Consider the following 27,722-nt stretch of genomic DNA (forward strand, 5'->3'; position numbering starts at 1 on the left):
ATTCAAAGAAATTAGAGAGATACCTGGATAAAATATAACAAAAGGCTTGGAACTGGCTTCACATTAATCCAGGCATCCCCAAACTGCAGCCCTCCAGATGTTTTGGCCTACAACTCCCATGATCCCTAGCTAACAGGACCAGTGGTCGGGGAAGATGGCAATTGTAGTCCAAAACATCTGGAGGGCCGAAGTTTGGGGGTGCCTGCCTTAATCTTTACTTATGGACCATATGACCCTACATTTTCAGCATTTTGCCAGCTTTTATTAGCAACCAGGTTATAATAGCTAGATAACTGGAAATCCTGAAGAGGGTATGACATGGACCATGTTATTAAAAAGTCTGGTACTGATACAAATAATGTGCTCAGGGCCGTACATGGAAATACCGGACATCGGACCTGGGCCCTTCTGTGTGTAAATCAGAAGCTCTACCACTGAGCTACAGCTTTCCGGTAATATCTACTTTGCTATTACAGTATTGCTTCTAGAAATTATATACCAGTGTCTGTTTTTATGAGTGCCTGCAGCTGACAAGTGTCACGTGACATATAACATTATACAGTCTAGATGTTTTAGACTACAATTTCCACACCATCATCCCTGGTCGTTGGTCATGCTAGTTGGGGCTGATGAGAGTTGTAGTCAGTGCTATTTTTCTAGAAAAAGACATGCCAGAACTCACCACAAATACTTTCCCTGTTCTCTTATGGCACCCACCTGAGAGGTGCCAGAACTGAGTTCCGGTGAGTTCCGTCTGAAAAAAGCCCTAGTTATAGTCCACTGGAGGGTACAAGGTTGGCTACACTGGTATAGACTTAATATGAAAAATATAGGGTACTTATTGTATGGTGAACACTCAAAACATACCATGAAGACCTTGGTTAAATCTTCACACAGTTGGGCTCACCACGGGGCTATCAGGGAAGTAAAGGACAATTGGAAGGTGGAGACGTACAATTTGTAGAGCTCTCAAAATAAAATAAAAGCAGCCACGCAGCAAAGTTGCAGTCATCATGACCGAAAACACGCCAGCCCACACCTGCTTTTCATTTTCAGTACAATGAGTGGGAGAGTTCATCTTGCCTCATCTGTCAATCTTAAAAAATGTTCGATAGGGACCTTGATCTGCTCACACCTGATGCCAAAGATCTCAGTATCCGCATCATCAAAATAATAGAGATGCTGTATTTACACACCTTTAACATCTTTGTCATCTATGCTCTTTAGCAAAGAACACGGCTGCAGGCAAAGGTTTGAATGATTAACATAGAAACATCTTTCTTATTCATAATGGCAAATAAATGCTGTAGTCTGGATCCAGTCCAAGCAGCTGCTGTTGGGCTCTAAGTTATTCTACAGAACATACTGACTCACTCACTCATTTGCCTGAGAAGGAACTGGCGGAACAGCAACAATAGAAGGACTTGGGGAAGCATCACATTATCCAAATATTAGGCATCCTCAGAGTAGCCCCACTGAAATGAATGAAGACGACTAACTTAAGTCCATTAAGTTCAATAGGTTATGAGTAGAGTAAGTTCAATGAGTAGAACTTAGTTGGATACAACCTTCTGTTCTGGGAAGACGCAATACAGTACGACAGAAGTGGGGATCTTGAGGGAAGGCACATTTACTGCCAAACATTGTAGCAGATATATCATCCATATTATCATGTGTGTCAAGTCTACTAGGCCTCCCTGCATGGGCCTGGGAACCCAGATTGACTCGGTTCCCCATCCTGATATATGTGTTACAGTATGTAGATCCCCTTCAGACTGGAGCCGATCACACACCTGCTAGAGGCACAGGCCTCTGGGGCAGAGCTATCCACTCATTCTTACTGGCTACTTCATGCATTCGGTACCACATGCGGAATGCCTGAAAGGGGCTCATGTTCTGCTGTGCTACAAATTTAGGAGGCAGAAAGTGTAGTCAAACTGAACATGAATAAATGAAAAATGTCATTTGCCACCATCCAAAAAAGGCATTAACAGCAGTCAATGGCATGTGAAAGTAATTAGTACAAAAATATGAGGCTAATTAAGTACAGATGTAATGGTTTTTGTAATTAGGAGAGAAAAAGTAATACCAACATTAGCTGCCATGACATAAAACTTCAGCATAATAATGACGACCCAAAGATTCTTCCTTCCAAACGTCGATATTGGAGTCTTAGCTACTCCAGAAGATGAAGATTTAAAATGCCGTAGACTCAAAGAATTGTAGAGTTGGAATTTCATTTTTAACATCAGTATTAGAGCAGAACTCCTGTGTAAGAAACTGTGCAGTCATGGATTCAATGATATAACTGCTATTTTTTGTCCACAGGCTGTTGATCGATGGAGTGAAAAAGCAGACAAGAGATCAACAAAAGAATTATATATATATATATATATATATATATATATATACAAACATACATATTTTTATAACTAATGCAGCTTTCTGACAAACTGACATACTTCTGAATAAGATCATTCAAAACAAATCACTGGTCATTTCTACTATGTATCATTGCAGACGCCAGTGTGGTGTAGTGGTTAAGAGCGGTAGACTCGTAATCTGGGGAACCGGGTTCGCTTCCCCGCTCCTCCACATGCAGCTGCTGGGTGACCTTGGGCTAGTCACACTTCTCTGAAGTCTCTCAGCCCCACCCACCTCACACGGTGTCTGTTGTGGGGGAGGAGGGGAAAGGAGATTCGGGTAGTGATAAAGCGGGGTATCAAATCGACACTCCTCCTCCTCCTCCTCCTCCTCCTCCTCCTCCTCCTCCTCCTCCTCCTCCTCCTCCTCCTTCTTCTTCTTCTTCTTCTTCTTCTTCTTCTTCTTCTTCTTCTTCTTCTTCTTCTTCTTCTTCTTCTTCTTCTTCTTCCACAAAAGAATTCTGGGAGTTGCAGTTTGTTAAAGGTGCTGAGAGATGATAGGAGACCCCTGTTCCCCTCCCAGAGCAACAATTCCCAGAGTTCCCTGGGAAGGGCTATTCAAGCATTTGGGGATGGGATCTCTGCCCAGAAAATCCAGCCTTAGCACAAAGACATTAGTTTTAATCCCTGCGCTATTACCACCGCCCCAGGATCTGACAAATTTAACACGACCAAAATGTTCCTTTATTCTAAATACTAGCTAGGCTGTAATTAATATAAATGGGGCCATGTGTATTTCTAAATATTTGTCATACGTATTCCTGGAGGTTGAAATAAAACAGAAAGGGTGAACATCAATTTCATTTATTCTTCGGAGTGAAAATCTTTTCCAAAACAGAGCTAAAGAGCACAAAAAAACCCCACCACCCTACTTAAAGCATATCCAAAGTAATATGTCAATTTTTGTGATCTGTGTCATCCAAAATATTAAACTGTCTCTTGGGTTTGGTAGCTTCTTGCATCAGTTCCTGGAGCTGCCCAACTTGCTCATCTCGTAGGGCATGAAGCTTTTCTTCCGGGAGGTGGGATCCAAAACGAGGCGGACTTGTACAGTTCTGTGCCTTTGGGTGAGTTTGTTGCAACAGCGTCGCTGCATAGTTCTAAAAAGACAGAAAAAGAGGAAATGCTTCAGTGATTGTGTGATTGTGGATTGGACCCACGTTAAGGAAGTTCACTAAGGATGAAAGCTTCTCGCTCGTTTCTCTTCTCTTCCCTGAGCCTAAGACCCCCTAAAAAAAAAACACTCTTAAAGGGCAGGGACTCTTCTGAACAACCTGGGAGCTGCTGGAAGGAGGAGGTGTTGGTAATTATTTTCCTTTTTATTTGTAGAGGATTTTTTAAAAAAATTTCATTTTAGAATGTATACAAAGCTGAGGGAACAATTTTATTAACCAGTGAAAATTAAAACATCAAAAAGCAGAACTATAAAACAGGCACCTAAAATAAATGGGTTAGGTAACAAAGTGCCGGTCATGAAAGAAAGAAAAGCAGGGATAAGAGTTAAATAAATAATGTTAGTGTTATTTGGTTGCCAAGTATAGTTCCAGATTTGTCAGGCTTGTGCTGATGATTGTCGTGAAAATGATGGTTCTGATGTATATGTAACTAAAGGAATTCCAAATCATGTAAAAAGTGTCTGAGGGTTCTAGTCCATGTCAAAATCTCAGATTCTGTGTACCTTTCTCCATCATGGCTATATTCTAGAGGGAGTGGAACCAATAGTCCAGTGTAAGATTTGGGGCTGTTTTCCATTGAGTTTTCACTACTCATGCTGTCAAGATCATATATAACGGCAGGAAAATGGGCCTCAGAATCCATAAACCAGATCAATAGGACCTCAAAACAATGTAAGAAACAGTAAATATTGATGGTGAAAATAACAGTGTAGGGCAATAATATTTTTTTAAAATAATATGAAATGAACTCTTATTGTAGTCAAAAAACACCGTATAGATGAAAAGCAAAAATCCCCCCTTGAAGCTGAACCTAGAATGAATGTATTATAGCAACACTGACGAAATCTGTGGATTGTTCCATTACTTTGCCAAAGCCAAAGTAGAAATGAAACTTCTCATGAGTGGGAAATGGGGCATTGAAGATGCAGGGCTCAAGCAAGTCAACATCCCCATAGCCATTGTGGTCCTGAAATTCAGAAACAGCTTTTCAATTTAGCACTGGAAAGCTGAGACCATGCATCACCCTAGGTTTTTTGTTGCTGGTGGTGGGGGTTTAAAATGGCTCTATGCATTTAACATCCTTTCCACACATACAACCTATAGCGTTGCGGTGGTACCAGTCCTACTTGGATTGTCATTCCCAGAGGGTGTTGCTTGGGGAATGCTTTTCAGCCCCGTGGAACCTTCAATGTGGGGTTCTGCAGGGCTCAATCCTATCCCCCATTTTGTTTTAACGCCCCACTGGGTGGGATTATCAGGAGGCGTTGTCGGCAGTATGCTGATGACACTCAGCTCTATTTCTCCTTTTCATCTGCAGGTGAGGCAGTGGACGTGCTGGACCAGTGTCTTGCCTCAGTAATGGACTAGATAAGAGCCAACAAGGTGAAGCTCAATCCAGGTAAGACCCAGGCACTGTGAGTGGGTGGTTCCCTAGACCAGACAGGTGGGAGATCACCTGCTCTTGATGGGGTTACACTTCCTCTGAAGGAGCAGGTTCGTAGCTTGGGGGTACTCCTGGATCCTTTGTTGCCGCTCGAGGCTCAGGTGGCCTCAGTAGCCCAGAGTGCCTTCCATCAGCTACGTCCCTATCTCGACAGGGATAGCCTAACTACTGTTGTCTACGCTCTGGTAACCTCAAGGTTAGATTACTGCAATGCATTATATGTAGGGCTGCCTCTGAAGACGGTTCCGAAACTTTGGCTAGTGCAGAATTCAGCGGCCAGGTTGCTCACCAGAACAAGACATTTTGAGCATATTACACCAATCCTGGTCCAACTGCACTGGTTACCAATTAGTTTCAGGGCCCAATTAAAAGTGCTGGTTTCAACCTATAAAAAGGCTCAGGACCACAATACCTCAAGGACCGCCTCTTTCCATATGCACCTACCCAGACCCTGAGATCATCATCTTAGGCCCTTCTTCGTGTGCCTCCTCCTCGAGAGGTCCTGAGGGTGGCAACAGGCCTACTCTGCAGTGGCTCCCCATCTGTGGAATGCTCTCCCCAGAGAGGTTCGCCTGGCGCCTTCATTATACACCTTTAGGCGCCAGGCAAAAATGTTCCTTTTTAACCAGGCCTTTGGTTGATTTGATTGACATCCTGTGCCCTTTTAAAATGTGGTGTGTTGGGGGTTTTTTTTGGGGGGGGGTTATTGGGTTGTTTTATTTTGATTATATATTTTGTGGTTTTATATTTTGATTTTGTTCTGTGAACCACCCTGAGACCTCCAGGTATAGGGCGGTATATAATTCAATTAAAAAACAAATAGCTGGCTTTTAAAACATAAAAATAAACCCTTTAGGTTCCCAAACTGTGGTCCGTGGACCTCTGCTTTATTTAGATGATCTGCAACGTGTCTATGGATTTGTGGTCAAAGACGGGAGATGGCACATTCCTTGCATTAAATATTCATACTGATATTTAATTGCACTTTTATTGGTTCTTTTATTTGTTATATTGCATTTTATTGTGCTATAATCTGAAGTCTGCGGAATTCAAACAGTAATACAATAAAGTACAATATACAATCAATAAAAGAAGCAATATAAATACAATTGAAAGTCATGCAGGCTCTTGCCCAGCGCATTACAATTGCTACAACAGGCAGAAAAATCATTTAAGTGGTCCGTCAAGTCCCTCAGCAATTTTCAAGTGGTTCATGAAGGAGAAACAAACAAACAAACAAACAAAAACTCCTTCCAGTAGCACCTTAGAGACCAACTAAGCTTTCGTGTGCATGCACACTTCTTCAGATACGTATCTGAAGAAGTGTGTATGCACACGAAAGCTCATACCAATGACAAACTTAGTTGGTCTCTAAGGTGCTACTGGAAGGATTTTTTTTTACTTTGTTTCGACTACAGCAGACCAACATGGCTACCTACCTGTAACAGGAAGGAGAAGAAAGTCTAACCACCACTACTTTTGCACTCAGTGTTTGACGGTGATGATGCCAGCCAATTAAGTTTATTTATAAGTGTGGGGGAGTGTAACATCTTTTGCATTACCTGATATTCTGTCCTCCTATCTTGAGGTCAATTAGGCAAGATCTGACCTTTGTCTATATGATTCTTTATTTCCTTGGTGATAATTGTGTCCTATACACAGAAGCAGTTGTGTATTTTGCTCCAGCTGCTTCTAATATTAGAGCAGAATTTATTAAGGGGGATATGTAATGGTGGCATTGAACAGACATGGCGTTATAATTGCAGCGTGGCAGGGTCTTCTGTTTATATTCCTGTTTGTTGCCATGGTAGCCATGAAGCGAATGAGAAAATGAGGGACTTGTTTTATTTAAAATGTAGGAACTATTGACTATTTTCACAGATAATTTATCGAAAGTTTGTGATGGTTCTCTCCCCCCTCCCCTTATATATTTATTTATCTGCTGCTGTTTCCCATGTTGAAAACAGCTTCACACTTCAGGTAGTTAAAACATAATAATAATAATAATAATAATAATAATAATAATAATAATAATAATAATTTATTATTTATACCGCGCCCATCTGGCCGGGTTCCCCCAGCCACTCTGGGCGGAATCCAACAAAATACTAAAATACAGAAATTCATCAAGCATTAAAAAGCTTCCCTAAACAGGGCTGCCTTGAGATGCCTTCTAAAGGTCTGGTAATTGTTGTTCTCTTTGACCTCTAGTGGGAGGGCCTTCCAAAGGGCGTGTGCCACTACCGAGAAGGCCCTCTGCCTGGTTCCCTGTAACTTGGCTTCTCGTAGCGAGGGAACCGCCAGAAGGCCCTTGGCGCAGAAGGCACATGATGGGCAGTAGAGAAGCATCACTGTTTGTAGTTCTAATATCAGCTGCCAACTACATTTTGGTATGTTCAGTTTGATTCCCGAAGTATTCTATCCAAACCCATTCTGGATCAGTCTTAAATCCCTAGTCATGATCCTATAATGTATATATTTACCAATATATTAACACTGACAACTGGGAAACACTGCCTGCGAGCGCTCCAGTTGGAGAACAGCTTTTATCAAAGGTGTCATGGGCTTTGAAGAAACTCAATCTCAGGATGCAAGGGAGAAACGTGCCAAGTGGAAGGCACGCTTGACAAATCCACACCGTGTCAACTCCCGCCTGGAAACCAATGTCCACACTGTGGAAGGACGTGTGGATCCAGAACTGGCCTCCACAGTCACTTACGGACCCATTGTTAAAATTGTGTTTATGGAAGACAATCTTACTCGGCTACGAGTGATCGCCAAAGAAGAAGATATTTACCAATAAAACCCATTAACTCACACGCAGTTGTGCACACTTACGTCCCATTGCTTCTTTAGTTTCTATTTTGTGCATGTGTGCGTAACTAACTGTGCTCTAAATTTTGGATAACTTTCTTATAACGTAAGTATGTGAAGTGGAAGAAGATGATAAAGATACATCCTTCCTATCAACGCAAATAAAAAATACCAGCATACAGACTACAGCAGAGGTTGGGAACCTCAGGCCTGGGGCCAAATGTGGCCATCCAATTCTGTTTTCAACTGGCCTATGTCTATGTAACTCTCTCATGGCTACACCGCTTCCCAGCCCTTCTCCACTCCCTTATCAAATGGTTTTGCCTGGCTCTGACCTTGAACAATGATAATGCCTCCTGCTTGTCTGGACAGAGAGATTCGAGGGTAGAGTGGATAATGGTCCTGTTCATTGCCCCACATTAATTTTGCCAGTGGTATCACTCGCCATGGTCATGTGGTTCTCAGAAGGCTGTTCTCAGCCTGAAAATTCTTCCCCATCCCAGTGTAATAATAATAATAATAATAATAATAATAATAATAATAATAATAATAATAATTTTATTATTTATACCCCACCCATCTGGCTGGGTTTCCCCAGCCACTCCAAGGGACCAGACATTTTAAGAATACATTCATCATATCCTTTATACAATTGTATGCTCGGCTAATACCTTCTTAAGGTGCACCTTTAAGAAATTTTATTAGCAGCTTTCTTTCCAACAACGTTGATTCTCTTATCTTTTTAACCTAATCATATATCCTGTCAATAGATGCATTCTGAAGCCATTGTTTCAAACAAAGTAATCTTCATAAGCCTCACTGCCCTTCATCTTACAGATGTATTTTGATAACAGTAAACGCTAGAAACATTACCAGCCCGTCGGGTTAACTTGCTGTATTTTCTTTTCACTTTTGCAATGGCTACAACTTCACAGCAGCCCACACTCCATAAGCGATTTAAAAGGATGTATTAAGATTTCAAAAGAAACACTTAAGTAGATCAAATTATAGAATCAATTAATGAAGCTAATTTGAAATGACAGTTACTTTGCATTTCAATTTGAACTCCTGTACCAAGTCACCAACAGCAATTTATCATCAGGTTATTTCAAGCTGCCTTTGTTAGTGAAATGAATCTATTAAACGTATCACGGGGTGAGTGGGTTTCCCCCCTGGTTTGGCAAAGGACAGAATGCTTTTCTGTGTGTTTATTTCCTTTGCTTTTAAGTAAACAAGGACCGCACTCCATCCATCCACTGTGGATATTTGCCAACCCCATTGATTGTCTCATCACATTTAGACAGTTTTTATCAAACCATGTCACAAGTGTCATTACTGATTCCTTGATCCTTAGCAGCATCAGTCAACACCGTGTGGGAACGATGTGGACGGCAGAGGCATTTCTCATAGATTTACTTATGAGAATCAGCAATGAGGCATGATGGGAAGGGGGAGCCTACTTAATACCACTTTCTCATTCAAGACAAATAAGGGTATGGAAGCAATCAGAGATGAGCTTCAGTCTCCCTCACTGCTCTTGCCCTGAGAAAATCAAATTATTGTGTTGTTTGTGTTTGGATTTCTTAGTGGAAAGAAGTCTAGCCTCCTCCCAAACTCATGTACTCCATCCTAGTTCCTCTTTGTCCAATGCAGATTGTTTTGCTTCCAGCTTTGATTAAATGAGCCCAACAAGTTATGGTTAATCTGCATTAAAAGTACAGATACAATTATCACAAGTGCTGCTATGCCACTTTTCTGGCAGATGGGTAGTTACTGCTTACTAGGAGAGAGGTGGGGCATAGAAATGGCAGAGAGGTCAGTGCAGTGCAAATGAGTTGGCAGGGACAATAGATGGTCTCATCGCCACCGTCTTGTGCCTCCCAGTAAGTATCAGTGATCTCCTCCAGTCAAGCCGCTTCTGAAAATTGTGAATAAAATCATAGATGATTTTGAAAATGAGCATTAACCTTGCAACCGCAAGCTGGTGTAAATTGAGGTCTCATTTCATTTTCTGGCACCTATGGATTCCGTTACTTATAGGAGCCTTTCAGACAACCTAACTGTACTTGATTCCTGCCCACAGGAAACTACAAATATCAGGACGTATTGGGGAAGTGGGGAAGGTTGCCTGAATCCACCAATACCTCCAAGGAGTTGGGCGGGGAAAAAATGTGTGGATCTGCCCAGAAATTCAAGTATCAAACAAATTCTCGTTCCACTGCTTGTAAAGGATTGCTGGTGCCTAGAAGTGTTATGCTCAAGTTTCTTACTTTCAGTCTTTGAGCAATTGAAGTCAATGACAACTAAGTACTGAAGGAAACTTAGTTCTCAGTGTTCCACAGTCAAGAAGAAAACCAGCCAGGTATGAAGCTCTCCACCCTTAAACAGAAAGGCTGGGATGTTCAAAGAAACCAAAAGGAAACTGGATGCTTCCAGTCCATTGGAAAATAAAAAAGAATTTAGTACCGTACTAATTTGGGGATCCTTTTAAAAATTCAATTGATAGAAAGGCTTGCACAGTTCAAAGACATTTGGAGCTTTGAAAAGCATCACTTCCGCACTCTGGGTATTTCAAAGTACTCCACATGCTAATGCCGAAGAACACACAGCAGCTGAGTTGTATCTCACCAGAATACTGAACAAGTCAGACAGAAAACCCTGCGGGAGTGTTCAAGAAATAAGCACATGCTTATTGGGTAAAAGAACTTTCCCAAATCATGTGAAAATATTTCCACTGTACAAATCCACAACAAGCACTGGTGAAAAGAATAGGAGAGCTTCCTTTAAAACTTAGCTTGGGGTCTACTGAAACTGTTTTGACCACCTTGTTTTCAGCTGAAGTCTAACTACACGTTTCATGCAAATATGCACACTGTTTTTTGACACTGTGGGGTGGTCTTTTGCTTGAGAAGGGGGCGAATGTAGAGCATCCTGCAGCTTCCTGTGGTCAGGAAGACCATTCCTGCATCTCCTGTGTAAAATCTTGTTTTGCACTGAGTTCCCCTGTTAATTGTTTGCTCATACCACACTTTTCAATGGATTTCCCCATCACTTTCCTAACTGCAAAAAGATTGTTTCTTTTTTTTTCAGTATGCACTTGAAACCCTCGCTCCTATTCCAGTATGCTTTTAAATTTGCCAAGAAAATACTGTTTCCAAGCCAACACCGGAGCTTTCCGGGTACCAGATCCAAAATATAAATATTACTGATTTCAGGTGGCACTTTCAACTCATATAATCCATATATTGCTTTGACTCGGTATTCAGTCTCGCTCTTGTCAAGAACAAATCTTTTATTTCCACAGAGAATTGAGTTCTGCTTTTACTGTCACAAAGATTCATTGCAGGGAGAGGCCAGATGCATGAGAAATGATCACGGGGAAGGATATCTAATCAAATTGCAACACTGCCTTTTTGGGGGGGACAGTATGAAAAAATAAATCCTACTGACTACAGAAACCAAATAAGTGTGTTACATTTTTGTTGCAATGTGCACATCCAAGGGATTGGCCTATGCAGAGCTTTCCAAATTCTATGTCACAACACGTTAGTGTGTCTTCTGCAGTGTATAGGTGTGTCACACAGACGCTCCCCGTGCTCCTCCCAGGACTGGAAAGGAGTGAGTTTAACCTCTGGTTTGCTAGTAAAACTGAATTACTGTGTTGCAAAATGATGCATGTCGAAAAAGTGTGTCACTAACATGAACGATTTGCAAAGCTCTGGTGTAAAGTATTCCTAAACCATCGTATTAAAGAAAAATAGGATTGCCAAATATTTTGAGCTTTCTGTAGCATGCTACCTGGGCACCTGTAGATGTGTGATGCTTGAGGATATGAGCTGCTGCAGCAACTCCTATGTACTCCCTCTTTGGGCTTGCTACCTATCCCTCTGCCTAACGTGCCAAGAGACACAAAGCAGATGAAGAAGAAAGAGACAGATGAAGGGACCAGGGAGGGGCCAGGTGGAAGCAGGTGCAGCTATCTCATCTACTGCATCACTGGCTGTATGTCCAACACCCAGGTTGTTATGTGGCAACTCTACTTATATACCCCATGGATGGGGAATATGTGACCCTCCAGCTACTGTTGAACGCCAACTCCCTTTGCCCCCCCCCAACCAATGGGCAGGGATGATGGGAGTTGTCATCCAACATCTGGAGAGATTATCCATCTCTGCCATACACCATGAAATAGCAATTCAAAGCATCATTTGCCTTTCCAAGCATCCTGCACTTTCCCAATGGATTTCCCCCTGGAGAAGCAAAGCACCATTCTTCTCCATGTGTCATTTATTTCTTATTAGATTTATAGCCCACCTTCCCTGCAAGGAGCCCCATTCAACATTTCCAAGTGAAACCCGCACAAATTGTGCTGTTAAATACTGAATATTTCTAATTTCCAACTTAATATACAGGAAACACAATAATGACTACTGGTTATGAAGAAGCACAGAAGAGCTCCAAAGAGATAAAATGTTATGCCAATGTTAATTCATTTATATGCAGGAGTCCATTCGTCATGCCTGGATTTCAATACGAAGTTGTAAGGTTAAGCCTGCCCCCCCCCCTTTAAGTTTCGAAAAAGGAAAAGCTTTCAAATACTCTTTAAGCTCTTGACAGCAATCAAACAATGTGTGGGCCCTGCCTCCTGAAAAACTATGCAGCTCCGGAAGCTGCAAATAAAGGAGTGTTTAAAATGAATACACCTTCTTAGAAATAAAACAGAAATCTCAGCTTCCTTCTCCTCTGCCTTAGCTGCCATAGCAACGTGACTTACTCTCATACAATAAAGCGTTCTCTACCTTTGCAGCCCTGAACTAAGAAAAGTTAAGCATGGCGTGTCATATTAATGAGTTTTGATTCACTTAGATACACCAACATTTTGGTTTTAGCCTATAGCAAGGGTAGGGGACCTGTGGTCTGCAGCCTGGTTGGCCCAGCACATAAAACCATGCCCACCTGCCCTGCACACCTCTCCACACCTGACATCAGGTGACACCGGGTTTGGGGCAGGTATGGACACAGCTACAGTTAAAGGGAGCTCCTGGTTGTTCCTTTGAAAACACAGCTCCCTGGCAGCACCCTTGGGACTGGCTACACTAAGAACTTCCCCATCAGGGAACGTGCTTCTTCCAGCACTTTAAACCACTTCCTCTTACTTCAAAATAAATGTGCATAGGAGTGATGGGGTGTTAGGGACTGACTCCAAGCACAGATCCTTGAAAGACTATATTCCACTGCAATCAATGGCGCTTACTTCCAAGTAAACATATTCTACATACACCCTTGTGCAAATTAAATGAAACAAACAATGTCGTTTATTGTACAAAACTCACATATACATACATTATTAACCGATATGACCACCGCTATTTTTAAGCAGAATTTTAAAACAGTTTGGAGTGGAGTCTATTAGTTTCAAGCAGTCACTGTTGATCTTCGGATCCCTGTACATGAATCAGCACCTGAATGAGCTTCTCCATGGCCGTACAGTCTACAGCACGGAGGCGACTTTTGCATATAGCCCACAAATTCTCAATGGGATTTACGTGTGGGGAATTCCCTGGCCAATCAAGTACCTGTATTTGCTGCTCTGTCATGAATTTCTTCACCACTTTCGATGTGTGACAGGGGGCTAGGTCCTGCTGCAATATCCCAGTACTGACAGGATACCTCTTTTCCAGCTCTGGGATAACTCTCTTTCATAGAACCTCAATATATTATGGCAAGCGCATCATTCCTTCTATTGGCTGCAGGCTTCTGACACCATAATGATCAACTGACTTTTCGTGTTTGAGTACAGGATTACGAGTAAGATAGAAAACATGCTTTGTTTCAATAATGTGCACAAGGGTGTATATGTGTGTGTATTTAAAGTGACTCAGGACGCTGCAGACCTAGTCCTTTGGGTTACTCCTTTATGCACAAGAAATTAGTTACTACTTTCGTTTTTTCTGTTATATATATATATATATATATATATATATATACTATATATATATATACTCTCACACAGTTGCAGGGAATTAATTTTAGTAATGTATTCACACACACACACACACACACACACACACACACACACAGAAATAGGACTACTGGTTTTTCTTGCGTACAATATCTGCAAAACAATTTTATCTAAAAAGCCAAAGTGTCATCAATTTGGAATTTCATTATCTTCCTGGAGAAATGTTTACTGCTACCGCTCTCAGAATTACCTCCTTTGTTCCAGTTTCTAAGGAACTGTTTCGATGCTATCTGGACAGAAATGCAAACAAATGCATACATTGAGGGGAGTGGGGGAACGTACCTTGTATGTTTATAGAGGCTGGCAGGCACTGCGAGGCATACTACACTCTGGAAAGCTTTAATTAACCAATGGGATAGACTAATTAGGAGAAGAGCATGACGAAGCCAACAAGAGAGCTGACTCTGAACACATCTGATGGTGCAAAAGAACAAAGGCACTAAGCAGAGACCACAAACCAAATTCTAAGCACCTATTCACGCAGCAATTAAAACCCATTACACACTATTATCGTTTTTCCACCAACTAAGCTCACATGCAGTTCTTTGCTATTAATTCAGCTGCTAAAAGATTCTATAAAGCAACATCTACAAAATATTTACCCGGATAGATGCGTCCAGATCCAAAGAGTTATACACATAGGAAAATAGCAGCCATGAACCACACAGAAATCTAACACGTGTATACATATACTCAGATCAGATGAGAAATATGGCAAAAGTCAGGATCAGGGAAAACCAGGCACAATCATGGCCCTGGTACAGGAATGGGAGAAGTTCAGTTCACATTTAAAGACATTTCTCTGAATTTTGCAGTTCCATTCTCCAACCATGTACAGTAGTGAGTATAAAAATGCACATGCTAAGGTAAAGTGTGCATTAAAATGCATATATTAGTGGGGGGGAACACGATGCAATTTTATTTGGGGGAAATAATTGTTCATATTAAGGAATACTGCATACAGAACATGTATACAGTATATTAAAAATATATAATCACAAACTGATGTGGAAATGTTCAGATTGTGGCAACTTTTAACGAAGGTACATACGACATATCTGTTTTCAGTTCATAGAGTCCTTTCTACAGGTCAGTGTGAGACGCTGCTCTCACAGACATTGTGAGGTTGGCGGGGAGAGAATCAGGGGAGAGAGGTGGGGGAAGAAAGAAGTGGACGGTGGTCTTTCATTCTTTTGCTTAGTGTACTTAGAGCCAGTGTGGTGTAGTGGTTAAGAGCGGTGGACTCGTAATCTGGTGAACCGGGTTCGCTTCCCCGCTCCTCCATATGCAGCTGCTGGGTGACCTTGGGCTAGTCACACTTCTCTGAAGCCTCTCAGCCTCACTCACCTCACAGGGTGTTTGTTGTGGGGGAGGAAGGGAAAGGAGATTGTTAGCCACTTTGAGACTCCTTCGGGTGATAAAGCAGGATATCAAGTCCAAACTCCTCCTCCTCTTCTTCTTCTTCTCCTTCTTCATGCAGAGTTTTTGTGTCAGTGTTGCGAGGATAGGTTCTTGAACCTTGTTCCCCCCTCAAAAAAATCCCAGGGTGGAGCAGCAGGAGGGAACCAGCGGCCATTTAGATCCTGCCAGCACCAAGTGCTCATCATCCTTGACCCCTGGCCATGCTGGGATTCGGAGTCCAAAAAACATCTTGAGGAACACAGGTTGCCCTCCCCTGAAGAAGTGTAGGCAATCAGAGTGTTGTGTAAACTTCATCAGATGGGGGGGTGTCTGTGGGGTGTGTGGGGTGGTGTTGCTGTAATCTTTGTAGCACAGGCGACTCCTCGCTTACAAGAGGGTTATGTTCCAGGCCTCTGCGTGCATAAGTGAAATGTGTGTAAGCGGGGAGTCTGCTGCAGTACATGCAGCTGTTGAGCGGGGTAGTGTGGCAGCAACAAGAGCTCCTGCGCACCATTTGGGAGGCCTTGCAAGTCCTTTCTGGCTCACTGGTGTCATCTTCGGGCTCTGGGGAGGGTCTCCTCGCAAGCCACAAGGACTTCCCGGCCCTCTCTTGCCATATCAGCTCGGAATTTATGTATTTATTTCCCAGCGCCGCATGTATGCGCGAGTCAACCGCGCATAAGTTGGGGTGTGTGTGTGCATGTACAAGCTATTTCTGTCAAACACGCAGCGATATAATGCTACTCTTTATCTTTAAAAAAATGCAAACACGTTCAAACCTATGAATTAAACCCAAAATGAATAATATCCAACATGGCATCATCTATTTCAAAGTGCCAAGTGAGAGAAAATGTGTTTAATTCTCTATCAAATTAAATATTTATTCTCCGCCAAGGGAACAATTAATGTGTCAATCCATTATGTCTTTCTCAAGTCTAATAAGGAATTGCCGAGTTTGGCAAGAGACAAATTCAAGGAGGATAAGGCGATCAATCAGTACAAGTGGCTATGTTCTACCTTACTCTTGGAAGCAGCATACTAGGTGTTGGTCAACCTATGTGCTGTTACTTCCCATAGGCAACTGGTTGGCCATTGTGAGACCAGGATGCTGGCCTAGACAGGCCATTGCCCTGATCCAGGAAGCTCTTATTAAGTTCTAATATACCTAGCCATACTTAAATCCATCCTTTTGAGACAACACTGAGCAAAATGGACCAATGGCCTGGCTCCGGATAAACACCTTCATGTGTTCATACGGAATAGATCAGACTTCCCCCAACTTTGGGCCCCTAAATGTTGTTGGGGCTATAATCCCCATCATACCCAACCAGCATGGCCAACGATCAAGGGTGATGGAGGCTGTGGTCCAAAAACAACTGCGGAACTGTATGTTCTTCTCCCACGTTGTAGCCCATGCTGGAGAAGCTTGGCTGGACGGACCCCTGGTCTAATAATGTCTTCTTCATTCCAAATAATGTTTTCTTTTTCATCCAAAATATAATCTCATCGTATACCAGCTTCCTTTCCTTGCCATGCCATGTTGGGGGTCTGAATATAATGCAACTGAAGTGAAACTCTACAGTTCACACATTAAATGCTCTCCCATTACATTTACTTGTCACCAGAAGCAATTGGGAAGGTTTGTGATGCTGCAAAGAACACATGAATTCTCTTGAAAAGAGCAATTCAATCACAGTCCTTAATACGGTGGTGAGGGGGAGTGGGGAGCAGCTGTCTCTATGGAATAGTCAAGAGTTATTCTCTGTGTAATAGCTAGACTGCCCTGCTCCGAGGGCCTCTTTTTCTCTCTCTCTCTCTCTCTCTTTTTTTGCTAAGGTAATGGCTCGTAGGGCTACTTCTCTAATAGGCAGGAAACAGCCTGACACCAGAGGAGGAAGTTCAGAAAGAGGTATCTATTAAAGCTTTTAGAACTGCGTTCAGATTCCACAGAGAGCACTCCCTAATCTGAAGACGGCTACGTAAAAGTGACAGCTCTTGAGAACTTGATAGCGCAAGGCAAGGAAGAGAATAGATAGGAGCATCTGAGAAAATGGGATACAGAGCCGACAACTAAATCCTTATACCATCACTGAAGCCTAGTTGTGACACTGATTGTGGGGAGGGGGGAGTCCAATTTTGGTAGAACGGTTGGCTTTGAATCAGAAGTCTTTTTCTTCCCTAAGCGCTTGCATATTACTAAGACTCTGGTACAGACACAAGAACTGCAGCATTCTCATAAACACATCAGAGGTGAAGGATTGAAGCAATTATCCTTTTAATGCTCAGATAAGAAAATAGTTCGTCTCTGGATCGTAATATGTTCCGCCAGTAGATCATGCTCCTGCTTAGAGGAAGAATGTTGTGGGCCGGATGGTGGTGTTTTTTGACAATTCATCACCATTAATAAAAACATCCCACCCTTCCTGCTGAAGAGAGCACAGGAAAGCAAACACATAAGCATCAAAAGGATTCAATTAAAAATAAAATAACACACACACACACACACACACACACACACACACACACATATATATATATATATATATATATATATATATATATATATATATAATGTTATGACTTCCAAGTATTTCTTCTCCCTGAAAAACTGCTTCAGGGGGTTGGGCAGGGGGACACCAAAGCAGTACAATGGTACCTCGGTTTTCAAAGAGCTTAGTTCATGAACAACTTGGAACCCGAACGCTGCAAAACGGAATTAGGTGTTCTGGTTTTCTAACTTTCTTTTTTCTTTCTTTTTTCTTTAGCATTTTTTGTTTTAAGGCTTTTTTAGTTACAGTGGTACCTCGGGTTACAGACGCTTCAGCTTACAAACACTTCAGGTTATAGACTCCGCTAACCCGGAAGAAGTACCTCGGGTTAAGAACTTTGCTTCAGGATGAGAATAGAAATTGTGCAACGGTGGTGCAGTGGCGGAGGCAGGCCCCATTAGCTAAAGTGGTACCTCAGGTTAAGAACATTTTCGGGTTAAGAACGGACCTCCAGAATGAATTACGTTCTTAACCCGAGGTACCACTGTAATTTGTTTTTCTGACTGTGTGGATCCCACTTCAGCTACCGATTGAGATTGATTGATTGATTGATTGACTGAGTGACTGCGGAAATGGATAAAAGCCCCCAATCCAAAAAATGACTATCATCAGGGCAGGTAAGAAAAAAAATTAATTTTAATTTTTATCATCTACAACACTGTCTTATTTATTTTATAGTACAGTACATTGTTTATTTAGGGAGCAGGTGGTGCTGTGGGTTAAACCACAGAGCCTAGGGCTTGCCGATCAGAAGGTCGGCGGTTCGAATCCCCACGACAGGGTGAGTCGGAAGACTCATTCTGAAGAGACTAGCTTAGATCATTATTTTAAAAATGGCAAAATCAGAGAAAGGGAGAGGCGATACAAAGGAAATAAATGATGAAAGTTCCCGCAGCAAAATGGAGCCCATGCTGAGTAAAGAAACTTACTGTATCCTAAACAGAAACCGCCATCAATATATATTAGGCATGTACACTCAGAGGTGCAACTGAATTTTCCACCATGTCGGTGAAATCACAATGAGACCTTTTTGTGATGCCTTGGAGCTTTTGATATCAGAAAGCTTTCTAAAAACATCTCCCAGAGGGAAAATTCTTTCACATACACACACTAGCAACGTGGTAAAGCTATGATGGCTATTATTTAGCCTCCAAAGTGCTTAGGAAAAGTCGTATGTTGAAACCCTAGCTTTGTTGCTCCCATCCTAATTCCTATTATAACGATTGTATTCAAATGAAAGGACTGTTGCAGTTATAAGGGAAAGAACTATAGTTAAGAGGAAGAACACATGCTTGCATACAGAAGCCTATACTAAGAGCCAACTCATTTATTTATTTATCCCTGGTCCTGAATGGGGTAACTGTGCCCCTGAAGGACCAGGTGCGCAGCCTGGGAGTCATTTTGGACTCTCAGCTGTCCATGGAGGCGCAGGTCAACTCTGTATCCAGGGCAGCTGTCTACCAGCTCCATCTGGTACGCAGGCTGAGACCCTACCTGCCCACGGACTGTCTCGCCAGAGTGGTGCATGCTCTAGTTATCTCCCCCTTGGACTACTGCAATGCGCTCTATGTGGGGCTACCTTTGAAGGTGACCCAGAAACTACAACTAATCCAGAATGTGGCAGCTAGACTGGTGACTGGTGGCGGCCGCTGAGCATAACTGCCAAGTTTTCCCTTTTCTCACGAGGAAGCCTATTCAACATAAGGGAATTTCCTTTTAAAAAGGGGAGAACTTGGCAGCTATGGCACTGAGACCATATAACACTGGTCCTGAAAGACCTACATTGGCTCCCAGTACGTTTTCGAGCACAATTCAAAGTGTTGGTGTTGACCTTTAAAGCCCTAAATGGCCTCGGCCCAGTATACCTGAAGGAGCGTCTCCACCCCCATCATTCTCCCCGGAAACTGAGGTCCAGTGCCGAGGGCCTTCTGGTGGTTCCCTCACTGCGAGAAGCCAAGTTACAGGGAACCAGGCAGAGGGCCTTCTCAGTAGTGGCACCCACCCTGTGGAACGCCCTCCCACCAGATGTCAAAGAGATAAATAACTACCTGACATTTAGAAGACATCTGAAGGCAGCCCTGTTCAGGGAAGTTTTTAATGTGTGACATTTTAAATATTTGTTGGAAGCCGCCCAGAGTGGCTGGGGAAACCCAGCCAGATGGACGGGGTACAAATAATAAATTATTATTATTATTATCATTATTATTATTCTAAAGGGCATATAAAAATCACAGAAACCGAGAATTGTAGAGTTGGAAGGCACCCAAAGAGTAATCTAGTTCAAGTCCCTATAATGCAGGAATCACAGCTAAAAGGTTTGGGGATGGGCCATAGCTCAGTAGCAGAGCATATGCAGAAGGTCTCACAGCATCTCCTCTTAAAAGGAACGAGTAGCACAGAGGTGATGAACTACAACTCCCATCATCCTTGACCACTGGCCATGTTGGGTGGGGCGGATGGGAGTTGGAGTCCACAAGCATCTGGATTGCTACAGGCTCCTCACTCCGCTCTGTGCTACCTGTCAATGCAACAGGTTTTCTGCTCCTGACATCATAGATAATTGGAAAGGCTCTCTGCCTGAGAGTGAGTCCCTTGGAGAGTCCCTGCCGATCAGAGGAGACAACACTGGGCTAGACAGGCAGGAAGTCTGATCTGGTCGAAGGCAGATCCCCGTGTTTCCACATTGATGGAAGCCTTTGGGTGATGCCGGAACAACAAAGCATCTGGCGATGCTTGCTTTTCTGGTCAAAAGCAGCGCTAATCAACCCCACCGTGCTACGGATCACGATGACAGGCCACAGCAGCTGTTGCCGTGACCCGCCTTGGCCACATCTGTCCCAGCGACTCATGAGCCTTGTGAAATGCCTGGCAAAGGTCATTGGTGCCACCGTGTGGAAAGCTCCAGGAACTGCACACTGATAGGACAACATCACCACAAAAGACCCATCATTTCATTAGCAGAAACCGGTCAATTGGTTGTGGTGGCATAGCTGCCATTTAAAAAACCCTCTCTCCTGTCGTTCTGGAGCTGGGGTTGTCATCTCCCAGGCCCAGTCCTAAAGGCCCTACCTAATCTAAGTCCTTTTCTTTAAGCTCTAGGGACCTCGGAGCATCCACTGCCTTGGGAACAGACCCGAAGTTCAGTGGCAAAGCATCTGCCTGGCAAGCAGAAGGTCTCAGGTTCAATCCCCAGTGGCATCTTCAGGTAAATCTGGGAAAGACTCGTGCTTGAAACCCTGGAAAGCCACTGCCAGTCAGTGCAGGCACTACTGGGCAAGATAAGACCAATAGCATGACCCACTCAGTATAAGGCAGCTTCCTATGTTCGTCTAAGGCAGGTCTTACCAAACCTAGGTCTCCAGCTGTTTTTGGACTAGCTAGAGACCTAAGTTTGGGAAACCCTGGTCTAAGGAAAGAGAAAGTGGCCACTTCCGGACCAGGACCACAATAAAAATTACTCCCATGCCTTTCCAGTGTTTTGCTCCCTTGCTTTGACCCCCCTGGGCTCTTCAACCTTGGGACCTCAGATGTTATTAGACTACAACTCCCATAATCCCTAACCAAATTAGCCAATGGTCAGGGGTGTTGGGAGCGCAGCAAACACTGATCTTCAACAGGTGGGTCAGGATCTACTTACTGGGTGTCACAGCCTGATCGCAACAGCAGCACTACAACTATTAATTAGGTAGTGGCTTCCCAAATGCATCTTTGAGTCAAAGGTAAGTCCTGGATCTGAAAAAAGTTGAAGACTACTGCCATATAGCATGATGACTAATAACCTCAATGGCAGGTGAAGCCAATGTGATAAGGCACACAGATGTTACTGGACTCCAACTCCCAACAGTCTCAGCTGGAATGGCCACTGGTCAAGGATGATGGGAGCTGTAGTCCACAACATTTGGAGGGTACCGCATTGGTTTCCCCCTGCTATCTTGTCAGATACTCCATCCGCCGATGTAACGCCTCCCCTTTTCCCCCTTCAGGAATCCCTCTTGGGCCTACCTATGATCCAGAAACAAATAAAGTGTTCTCATTTCCATTTCCATATTTTTAGCATTTAATACTGAGTAAGAGAGCAAGAATAACATAATTACTTGTAGGCGTACAGTAAAATGTCTAAAGATAGCCTCCAAGACAAGAGATCTGAGACTATTTTAAAAGGTGGGTGTTGTATAACTTATTGTTTCATAGAAAACCATGGGAGGATGTGTCCAGTTTCATGAAATTCTTAGAAACAAAAGGAAACCTGAGCAATGCTTCTTGTCTTTAGTGGGGCTGGTATTTCTTCACTCAGCACAAATCCTGGAGTAACTCCCAGTTCCTTTTGCAAAGGAAATAATGCATAGAAGTTACAGTGGTACCTCTACTTACGAATAACTCTACTTACGAATGTTTCTACTTATGAATAGAGCTCCGTCCACCATCTTGGATGTGGTTTAGATAGGATTTTTTCTATTTACGAATTTTTAGATAGGGTTGCTTCTACTTACGATTTTTTTCTCCCAATGCATTCCTATGGGATTCGATTTACACATTTTTTCGACTTACAAATGTGCGTTTGGAACACATTAAATTCGTAAGTAGAGGTACCACTGTATATGGATGCACATGGACCAATCAGCATAATTTATATTCAATATGTAAGCTGAGGTTCTGGGTACAGAATTCCAGGCAGTAGACTCACTTTTGCATCATGCCTACTTTAGCCAACTCTATCTTACACAGTGTCTTTTTTCTGCAAAATAACTGAATTTTCAGCTTGGAGTGGTAAGAAACTAAACTATGCAGCCAAAAAAGGCAATTTACTCTCTTATCCTGTAAAGGCTTGCAGAGATGAAGAAATGTTGACTCGGAAATCAAGCCAGGGCAGATCACTATAGCAACAACCGCACAATCTCCCCTTTGAACTTCAAAATGGGGAGGCACATTAGGCTGCTGTTTCCCCTCCTCCAAGAGGGCGCCTTCCACTTGCATTCTTTTTATTAACCACGGTTAGCCACGTCTTCCAAATCTGCCAAGCTATGGTTGATGAACCACAGTTAACAACTAACCACAGTCTAGGGTTTAGCAATGCTAAACCATGGCTGGTCAAAAAAATGGAAGCGAAAGTGGGCATGCCAGAAAAATGGGGAGAAGTGGAAGCGCAGAAGTCCAAGTCTTTCCTGTGCTCATCTCTGTCACAATAAACCAGAGCCATAGAGAATTAAGTATTACCTTTAATAGTTATCATTAATTTCTCGAACAAAACGCAGTTATCACACACAGGGCTTTGCATGACTTACGGGCTGCGTGACTTACCGACGTTAATTCAATAACACTCTTGGGTAATAGCCACGATCAAGTCACGCATGCCAACTGCCTCTTTGTAAAGAGTGCCAATTATTTTAATTAAAAAGTAAGCATGTGTTATATCGGAAGAAGGATGTGCTAATAATAGATGCCGCTGATTGGATCTACCTGAAGAGCAGTACTTCCTCATAAACAAACAATACTTTGTTTGTATACCTCCCTCTGGCATGAATACTTCCCTGTGGCTTTCAAGATAGGACCCATTAATCTGAAAGCAAGCCTGAAAACATTAAAAAAAATAAGCCCGCTAACCAAGACACCCTGCTATTTCAAAGCTAAAAACAACCACACACACCCCCCAAAAAATCAAGGCTGGGAAGAACAATATGCAATGCTTTTTGCCCTCTGTGAGTGCTTTTGCCTAGCCAGAATGTGCCCTTGAACTATAAAAATGCCTTTTGCTTTCCTGGCTAGAGAGCAGTGTTCGAAACTCCCACTGTTCTAGGCGCATTTTGCAACAGGGAGTTTCATTAGCGCAAGCAGTTTCTAAGCTCTGAGAAACTGGGAGAGGAGACCTGTTTTTCCGTATTTTTCTGGGTTTCTTTCCAGAACTTTGCGTCTTTAGCAGTGACATACCTGAAAATGAATAGTGGTTCTATAGCTTTCTGCACACCTGTAGTGGAAAACGCGGAAGGAAAAAAATCGAAGATGTGTAGGTTTGGCCTTACGCAGCCACCCCGTCCTGCGAGTCCTTGCAGGAGCATTCCTGGCCTTGAACGTGGCCCAGCTGGGACTTGATTGGCCAGATTAGGAGCCCTAATTGGTACAGGTGGCGGCCGTGGAGACATCCAGCCCTGCCTGGTTGAGGCAGGTACAAATAGTGCAGGACAACATGGTTGAGTAGGAAGAAGATGATGGACCAAATGATGAAAAAAGGGGCTTCCTATGGTTGGATCTGGTGCTGCATGTGGGTGAAGGTCTGGTTGGGGGGGGGAATAATTTATTTGGAATTGTTCCTTTGGGGTTATTTCTCATTGTAAGAATGTTTACTATTTGAGAGTTTTTTGTTGTTGCTGTGGGAGGAGGCTTTCCTATTCTGTTCAAATAAAAATATACCTGTGTATATTTTCCCTCCTATATTGACTAACAAAGATCCTTTAAGGAACCTGCAGTTAATTGGCAAAACAACACCTAAAGTGGAGATAAATAATGACAGGTACAAAGATGCACTTCTAACACAGGAGTATTCACAAGGCCAGCAGACACTGGCCTGGTTCACATGGCACGGTAAGCTTTGTCTACAGCTTGTTGGAAGTCGCCCAGAGTGGCTGGGGTATAAATAATTATTGTTGTTGCTGCTGCTGCTGTTAAAGAGGAGAATGCTTAACAATGAGTCTGTGTTCAGATGATGAACTTAGCTGGACCTTGGCTTAGTTGCAACATCACAGTCTGCTAAAAGGACTGCCGGGGTAGCAAAACAAGTGCAACCTCCTCTCTGGAAGCCCCCATGTTTAAGCATTCACACTAAACCATGGTTTGGCTTAACTTTATATGTGAAAAAGGGCAATAAGATATACAATGTACAGTGAGTAAGTTTTCCCCAACAAACTGAAGCAGGGCAGCAGAAGATGAAAAGATACTTGCCTCCCATTCCCGCAGGAAGCACTGAGCCTCTTCAGGACCAACAGATCTGTGTCTCCTGAACTCATCTTTCACATACTGGTCTCCCAGGGTCTTCAACTCCAGTGGCAATGCTCGGTGCAACTGCAGGATCTTCCTGTACAAAGTCCTTACCCGGGATACATGATGGTTTAGGCTGCCTGGCATAACCGCTGAGAAATGCCACCAGGCTAAACAGGACTATTTGGGGGGGGGGGTGTTGCTGGCTGCGTCTGGGCCAATGTTCGCCCTGGGGAAATAATTTCAAAGACCAGTAAGTTGGCTGAAGGAGAGAGAAGGGGCAGCTTTGTTAAATGCCTGCTGCTGGACTTGGGGGTGAAAGTGTTAAAGGTACAATTAGGGGTGGTAGGGAAGAAATTAGATTTGAGCTTGCATTTAAAAGGTCTATATCTAAGTTGCACTTTCTGAAACAACATACAAACTGAAAGCAGCCATCCTTTTGAAAAAAAACTCTCCGGGCTTTCAGACAGCGATCTTTTTCCAGCTCTAACTGGAAATGTGGAAGATTAAAGCTGGGAAAAAGCAAATGCTGTCTCACTAAGCCAGAGAGCTTTCCACAACTCTGGGAAATGGATTGACTGGTGAGCCATTCTGGGAATTGCAGCTCTGTAAGGGGAATAGGAGTCTCCTGACAATTCTCAGCACCTTTAACAAACTACAGTCCCCAGGATTATTTTTTGGGGGGGTGTCAACCCTGCTTAAAGTGAGAGGATACTGCTATCTCCACTCTGTCCAAAATGCTCAGGGAGTCCCCCAGATGCCAGAGGGTCCCCACTTCAGAATGTGATTAAAATGGAGGAGGCAGAGTTCGTGCCTATAACTGTATTGTCCTCGCATGGTAAATCCCCCACATTCCTAATTCTCAGAGAGGCTTAGGGATGACATGGAAACCGGTGTCTGGACTGGAGCACTTCGGGCTGTCAGTAGGGTGGAGAGAGAGAAAGAAGGGGACTGAAGTGTTTGACTGCTTGTCTCTGCACAAAATTTAAATAAAATCCCTGTACACAGAAAGCTAGCATGTTAGGGAGAAGCATTAGGCTGGCTCTCTGTGTATAGGAGGTGCTTTGGCTTTGTTTTTAAGTGAAGGGTTATTCCAGCCACAGTTTGTTAAAAGATGTGGAGTGTTGTTAGGGGACCCCTATTCCCCTTGCAGAGCCTACAATCCCCAGCGGGATAGCTTGTTAAACCACACTGAGAAATATAGCTGAGGGGAATAGAGGCTTCCTAACAACTGTCAGTGCCCTTAACAATCCACATTCCCCAGAATGCTTTGGGGTAAGCCAAGAATGTTTCAAGTAGCACCATAGTGCTTTAAAAGTATGGTGTGAATGTGGCCTAGTACAGACCAGATGCACACATTTTGCTACAGTCAAACTTCAGTTATCAAATATATCAGTTCCTGCACTCAAGCAGAAGCTGCGTCGGACGTTCGGCTTCTGAAAAACTTTCGAAAACCAGAGCATTTACTTCTGGGTTTTCTGAGTTTGGGAACTGAGGTTTGACTGTACTCCACTTGCTGTTTTCGTGTGGTCTGAACAGTTCCTTGCAAAACCCTGTGAAATAAGTGCCTTAGTTTGCTGTGTGCCCACCCAGTCACATTTGAGAGGTTTCAGTGTGGCAATCCTATATATGTCTCCTCACCAAGTTTGTTCCTGCCAATCCGTGTAGACAATAGTGAGCTAGATGGGCCAATCATCTGGCTCCATATAAGGCCGTTTCCCAAGTATGGAATGGGAACTTTAACCACACTTTCATATATAATCCTTAAGCAGTTTTTGATCATACAGTGGTGGAAGCTTGTACTGTACTTTGAAGCTCAGTTTTAACTGTAGCTTGGATGGATTAAAAACAGCAATTAATACCACCCCCTAGTGGAAGGACAGGGAACCTGCAGCTTTCCATATGTTGCTGGACTACAACTCCCAGCATCCCACACCACTGGCCACGCTGGGAGGGGCTAATGGGACTTGGAGTCCAACATCACCTGCAGGCCCTTCAGAGGAACCCATGCTTCCCTCCCACTTTACCTGACGGGGGGGTCAATGGAAGGCTGCAGACCCGTTACCTGAGAGCAACCCCCAGTGGGACTTACTCCCAAGTAAGCGTGCGGCAGAGGGCTGCGCAACGAGGGGCGGCCGATTCAGGAGCGAGCCCTACGGATCACAGTGAGGCTTACTCCCGAGCAAACGTATCGAAAATCACGAGTGGGATGCAGCAGAGCGTGTTTCTAAGGAGCCCCCGGAGCAGCAGACTGAACAGTGGGGCGGTTACTCCGGATCAGACGCCACTACGGACACCAAACGGCGGGGATCCAGAAGTGATCGGAAGGCGTGCAGCCGGGGGAGGGGGAGCCATTCTAAAACGCGCGCAAGGAAGGGGCGGGCGTTGCAGCGCCGGATCCTGAGACCGCCGGGTCTGGGAAGGTGACGTCGGGGGGATCCCGGGGCCGCGAGTTCGTTACCCGCAAGGCGCTTCCCAAGGGCAGGCCGGAGAAGGAGCAGCGCGCAGCCGGGTCGGGTGGCTTAGAGCCGGCGCAGTGAGGCTGGAGCACCGGGGAGCGGCATCGCGCCTTTGCTCCGCCTCGGAGGAGGGCAGGGCTGAGCAGGACGGCTCCGCCCCTGCGTTGCGCTTTGAGGGACCGAAGTGGAGTGGAGACCGATTAAGTTTACAGTATTTTTTAAAGAGAGGAGGAGCCATCCTAAAGCTCTGTGCCATTCTGGGTATCAGGACGCCTGCTCCTTATTGCGTTCCCCAAAGGGCACCATCCGCTCATGCCTGCAAACTTTCTCTCTCTCTCTCTCTCTCACACACACACACACCGCAAAAAAATTGCTAACTTCAGTTTTTCGAGATCGGATGTAGAAAAAAATGAAGAGCCACTCGGAACTGCTAAATTTATTTTAAATTGCAAGAGCAAGTAATAGC

At 43.6% G+C, this 27,722-nt stretch overlaps 1 protein-coding gene across 1 annotated transcript; it reads right to left on the minus strand.

Moving 5' to 3' along the window:
• Window positions 1-3,211: 3,211 nt before the first annotated feature.
• Window positions 3,212-27,342, minus strand: SDHAF3 (succinate dehydrogenase complex assembly factor 3). Its single transcript, XM_035130025.2, has 3 exons — window positions 27,259-27,342; window positions 24,762-25,026; window positions 3,212-3,523 (listed from the first exon to the last, which is right to left on the minus strand). Exons 2-3 carry the CDS (start codon window positions 24,942-24,944, stop codon window positions 3,320-3,322), a joined length of 387 nt encoding a protein of 128 aa, XP_034985916.1. The 5' UTR covers window positions 24,945-25,026; window positions 27,259-27,342; the 3' UTR covers window positions 3,212-3,319.
• Between the last annotated feature and the right edge of the window lie 380 nt (window positions 27,343-27,722).

The sequence above is a fragment of the Zootoca vivipara genome, chromosome 12 (assembly GCF_963506605.1).
Source record: "Zootoca vivipara chromosome 12, rZooViv1.1, whole genome shotgun sequence".
NCBI classification, from domain to species: Eukaryota; Metazoa; Chordata; class Lepidosauria; order Squamata; family Lacertidae; genus Zootoca; species Zootoca vivipara.

What these genes read in the sequence shown, in the direction of transcription:
- SDHAF3 (XM_035130025.2), bottom strand. Translation starts at nt 24,944, where the DNA reads ATGCCAGGCAGCCTAAACCATCATGTATCCCGGGTAAGGACTTTGTAC. An exon ending in GCTTCCTGCGGGAATGGGAG is followed by an intron (nt 3,524 to 24,761) that starts GCAAGTATCTTT and finishes CTGTCTTTTTAG; the next exon opens with AACTATGCAGCGACGCTGTT.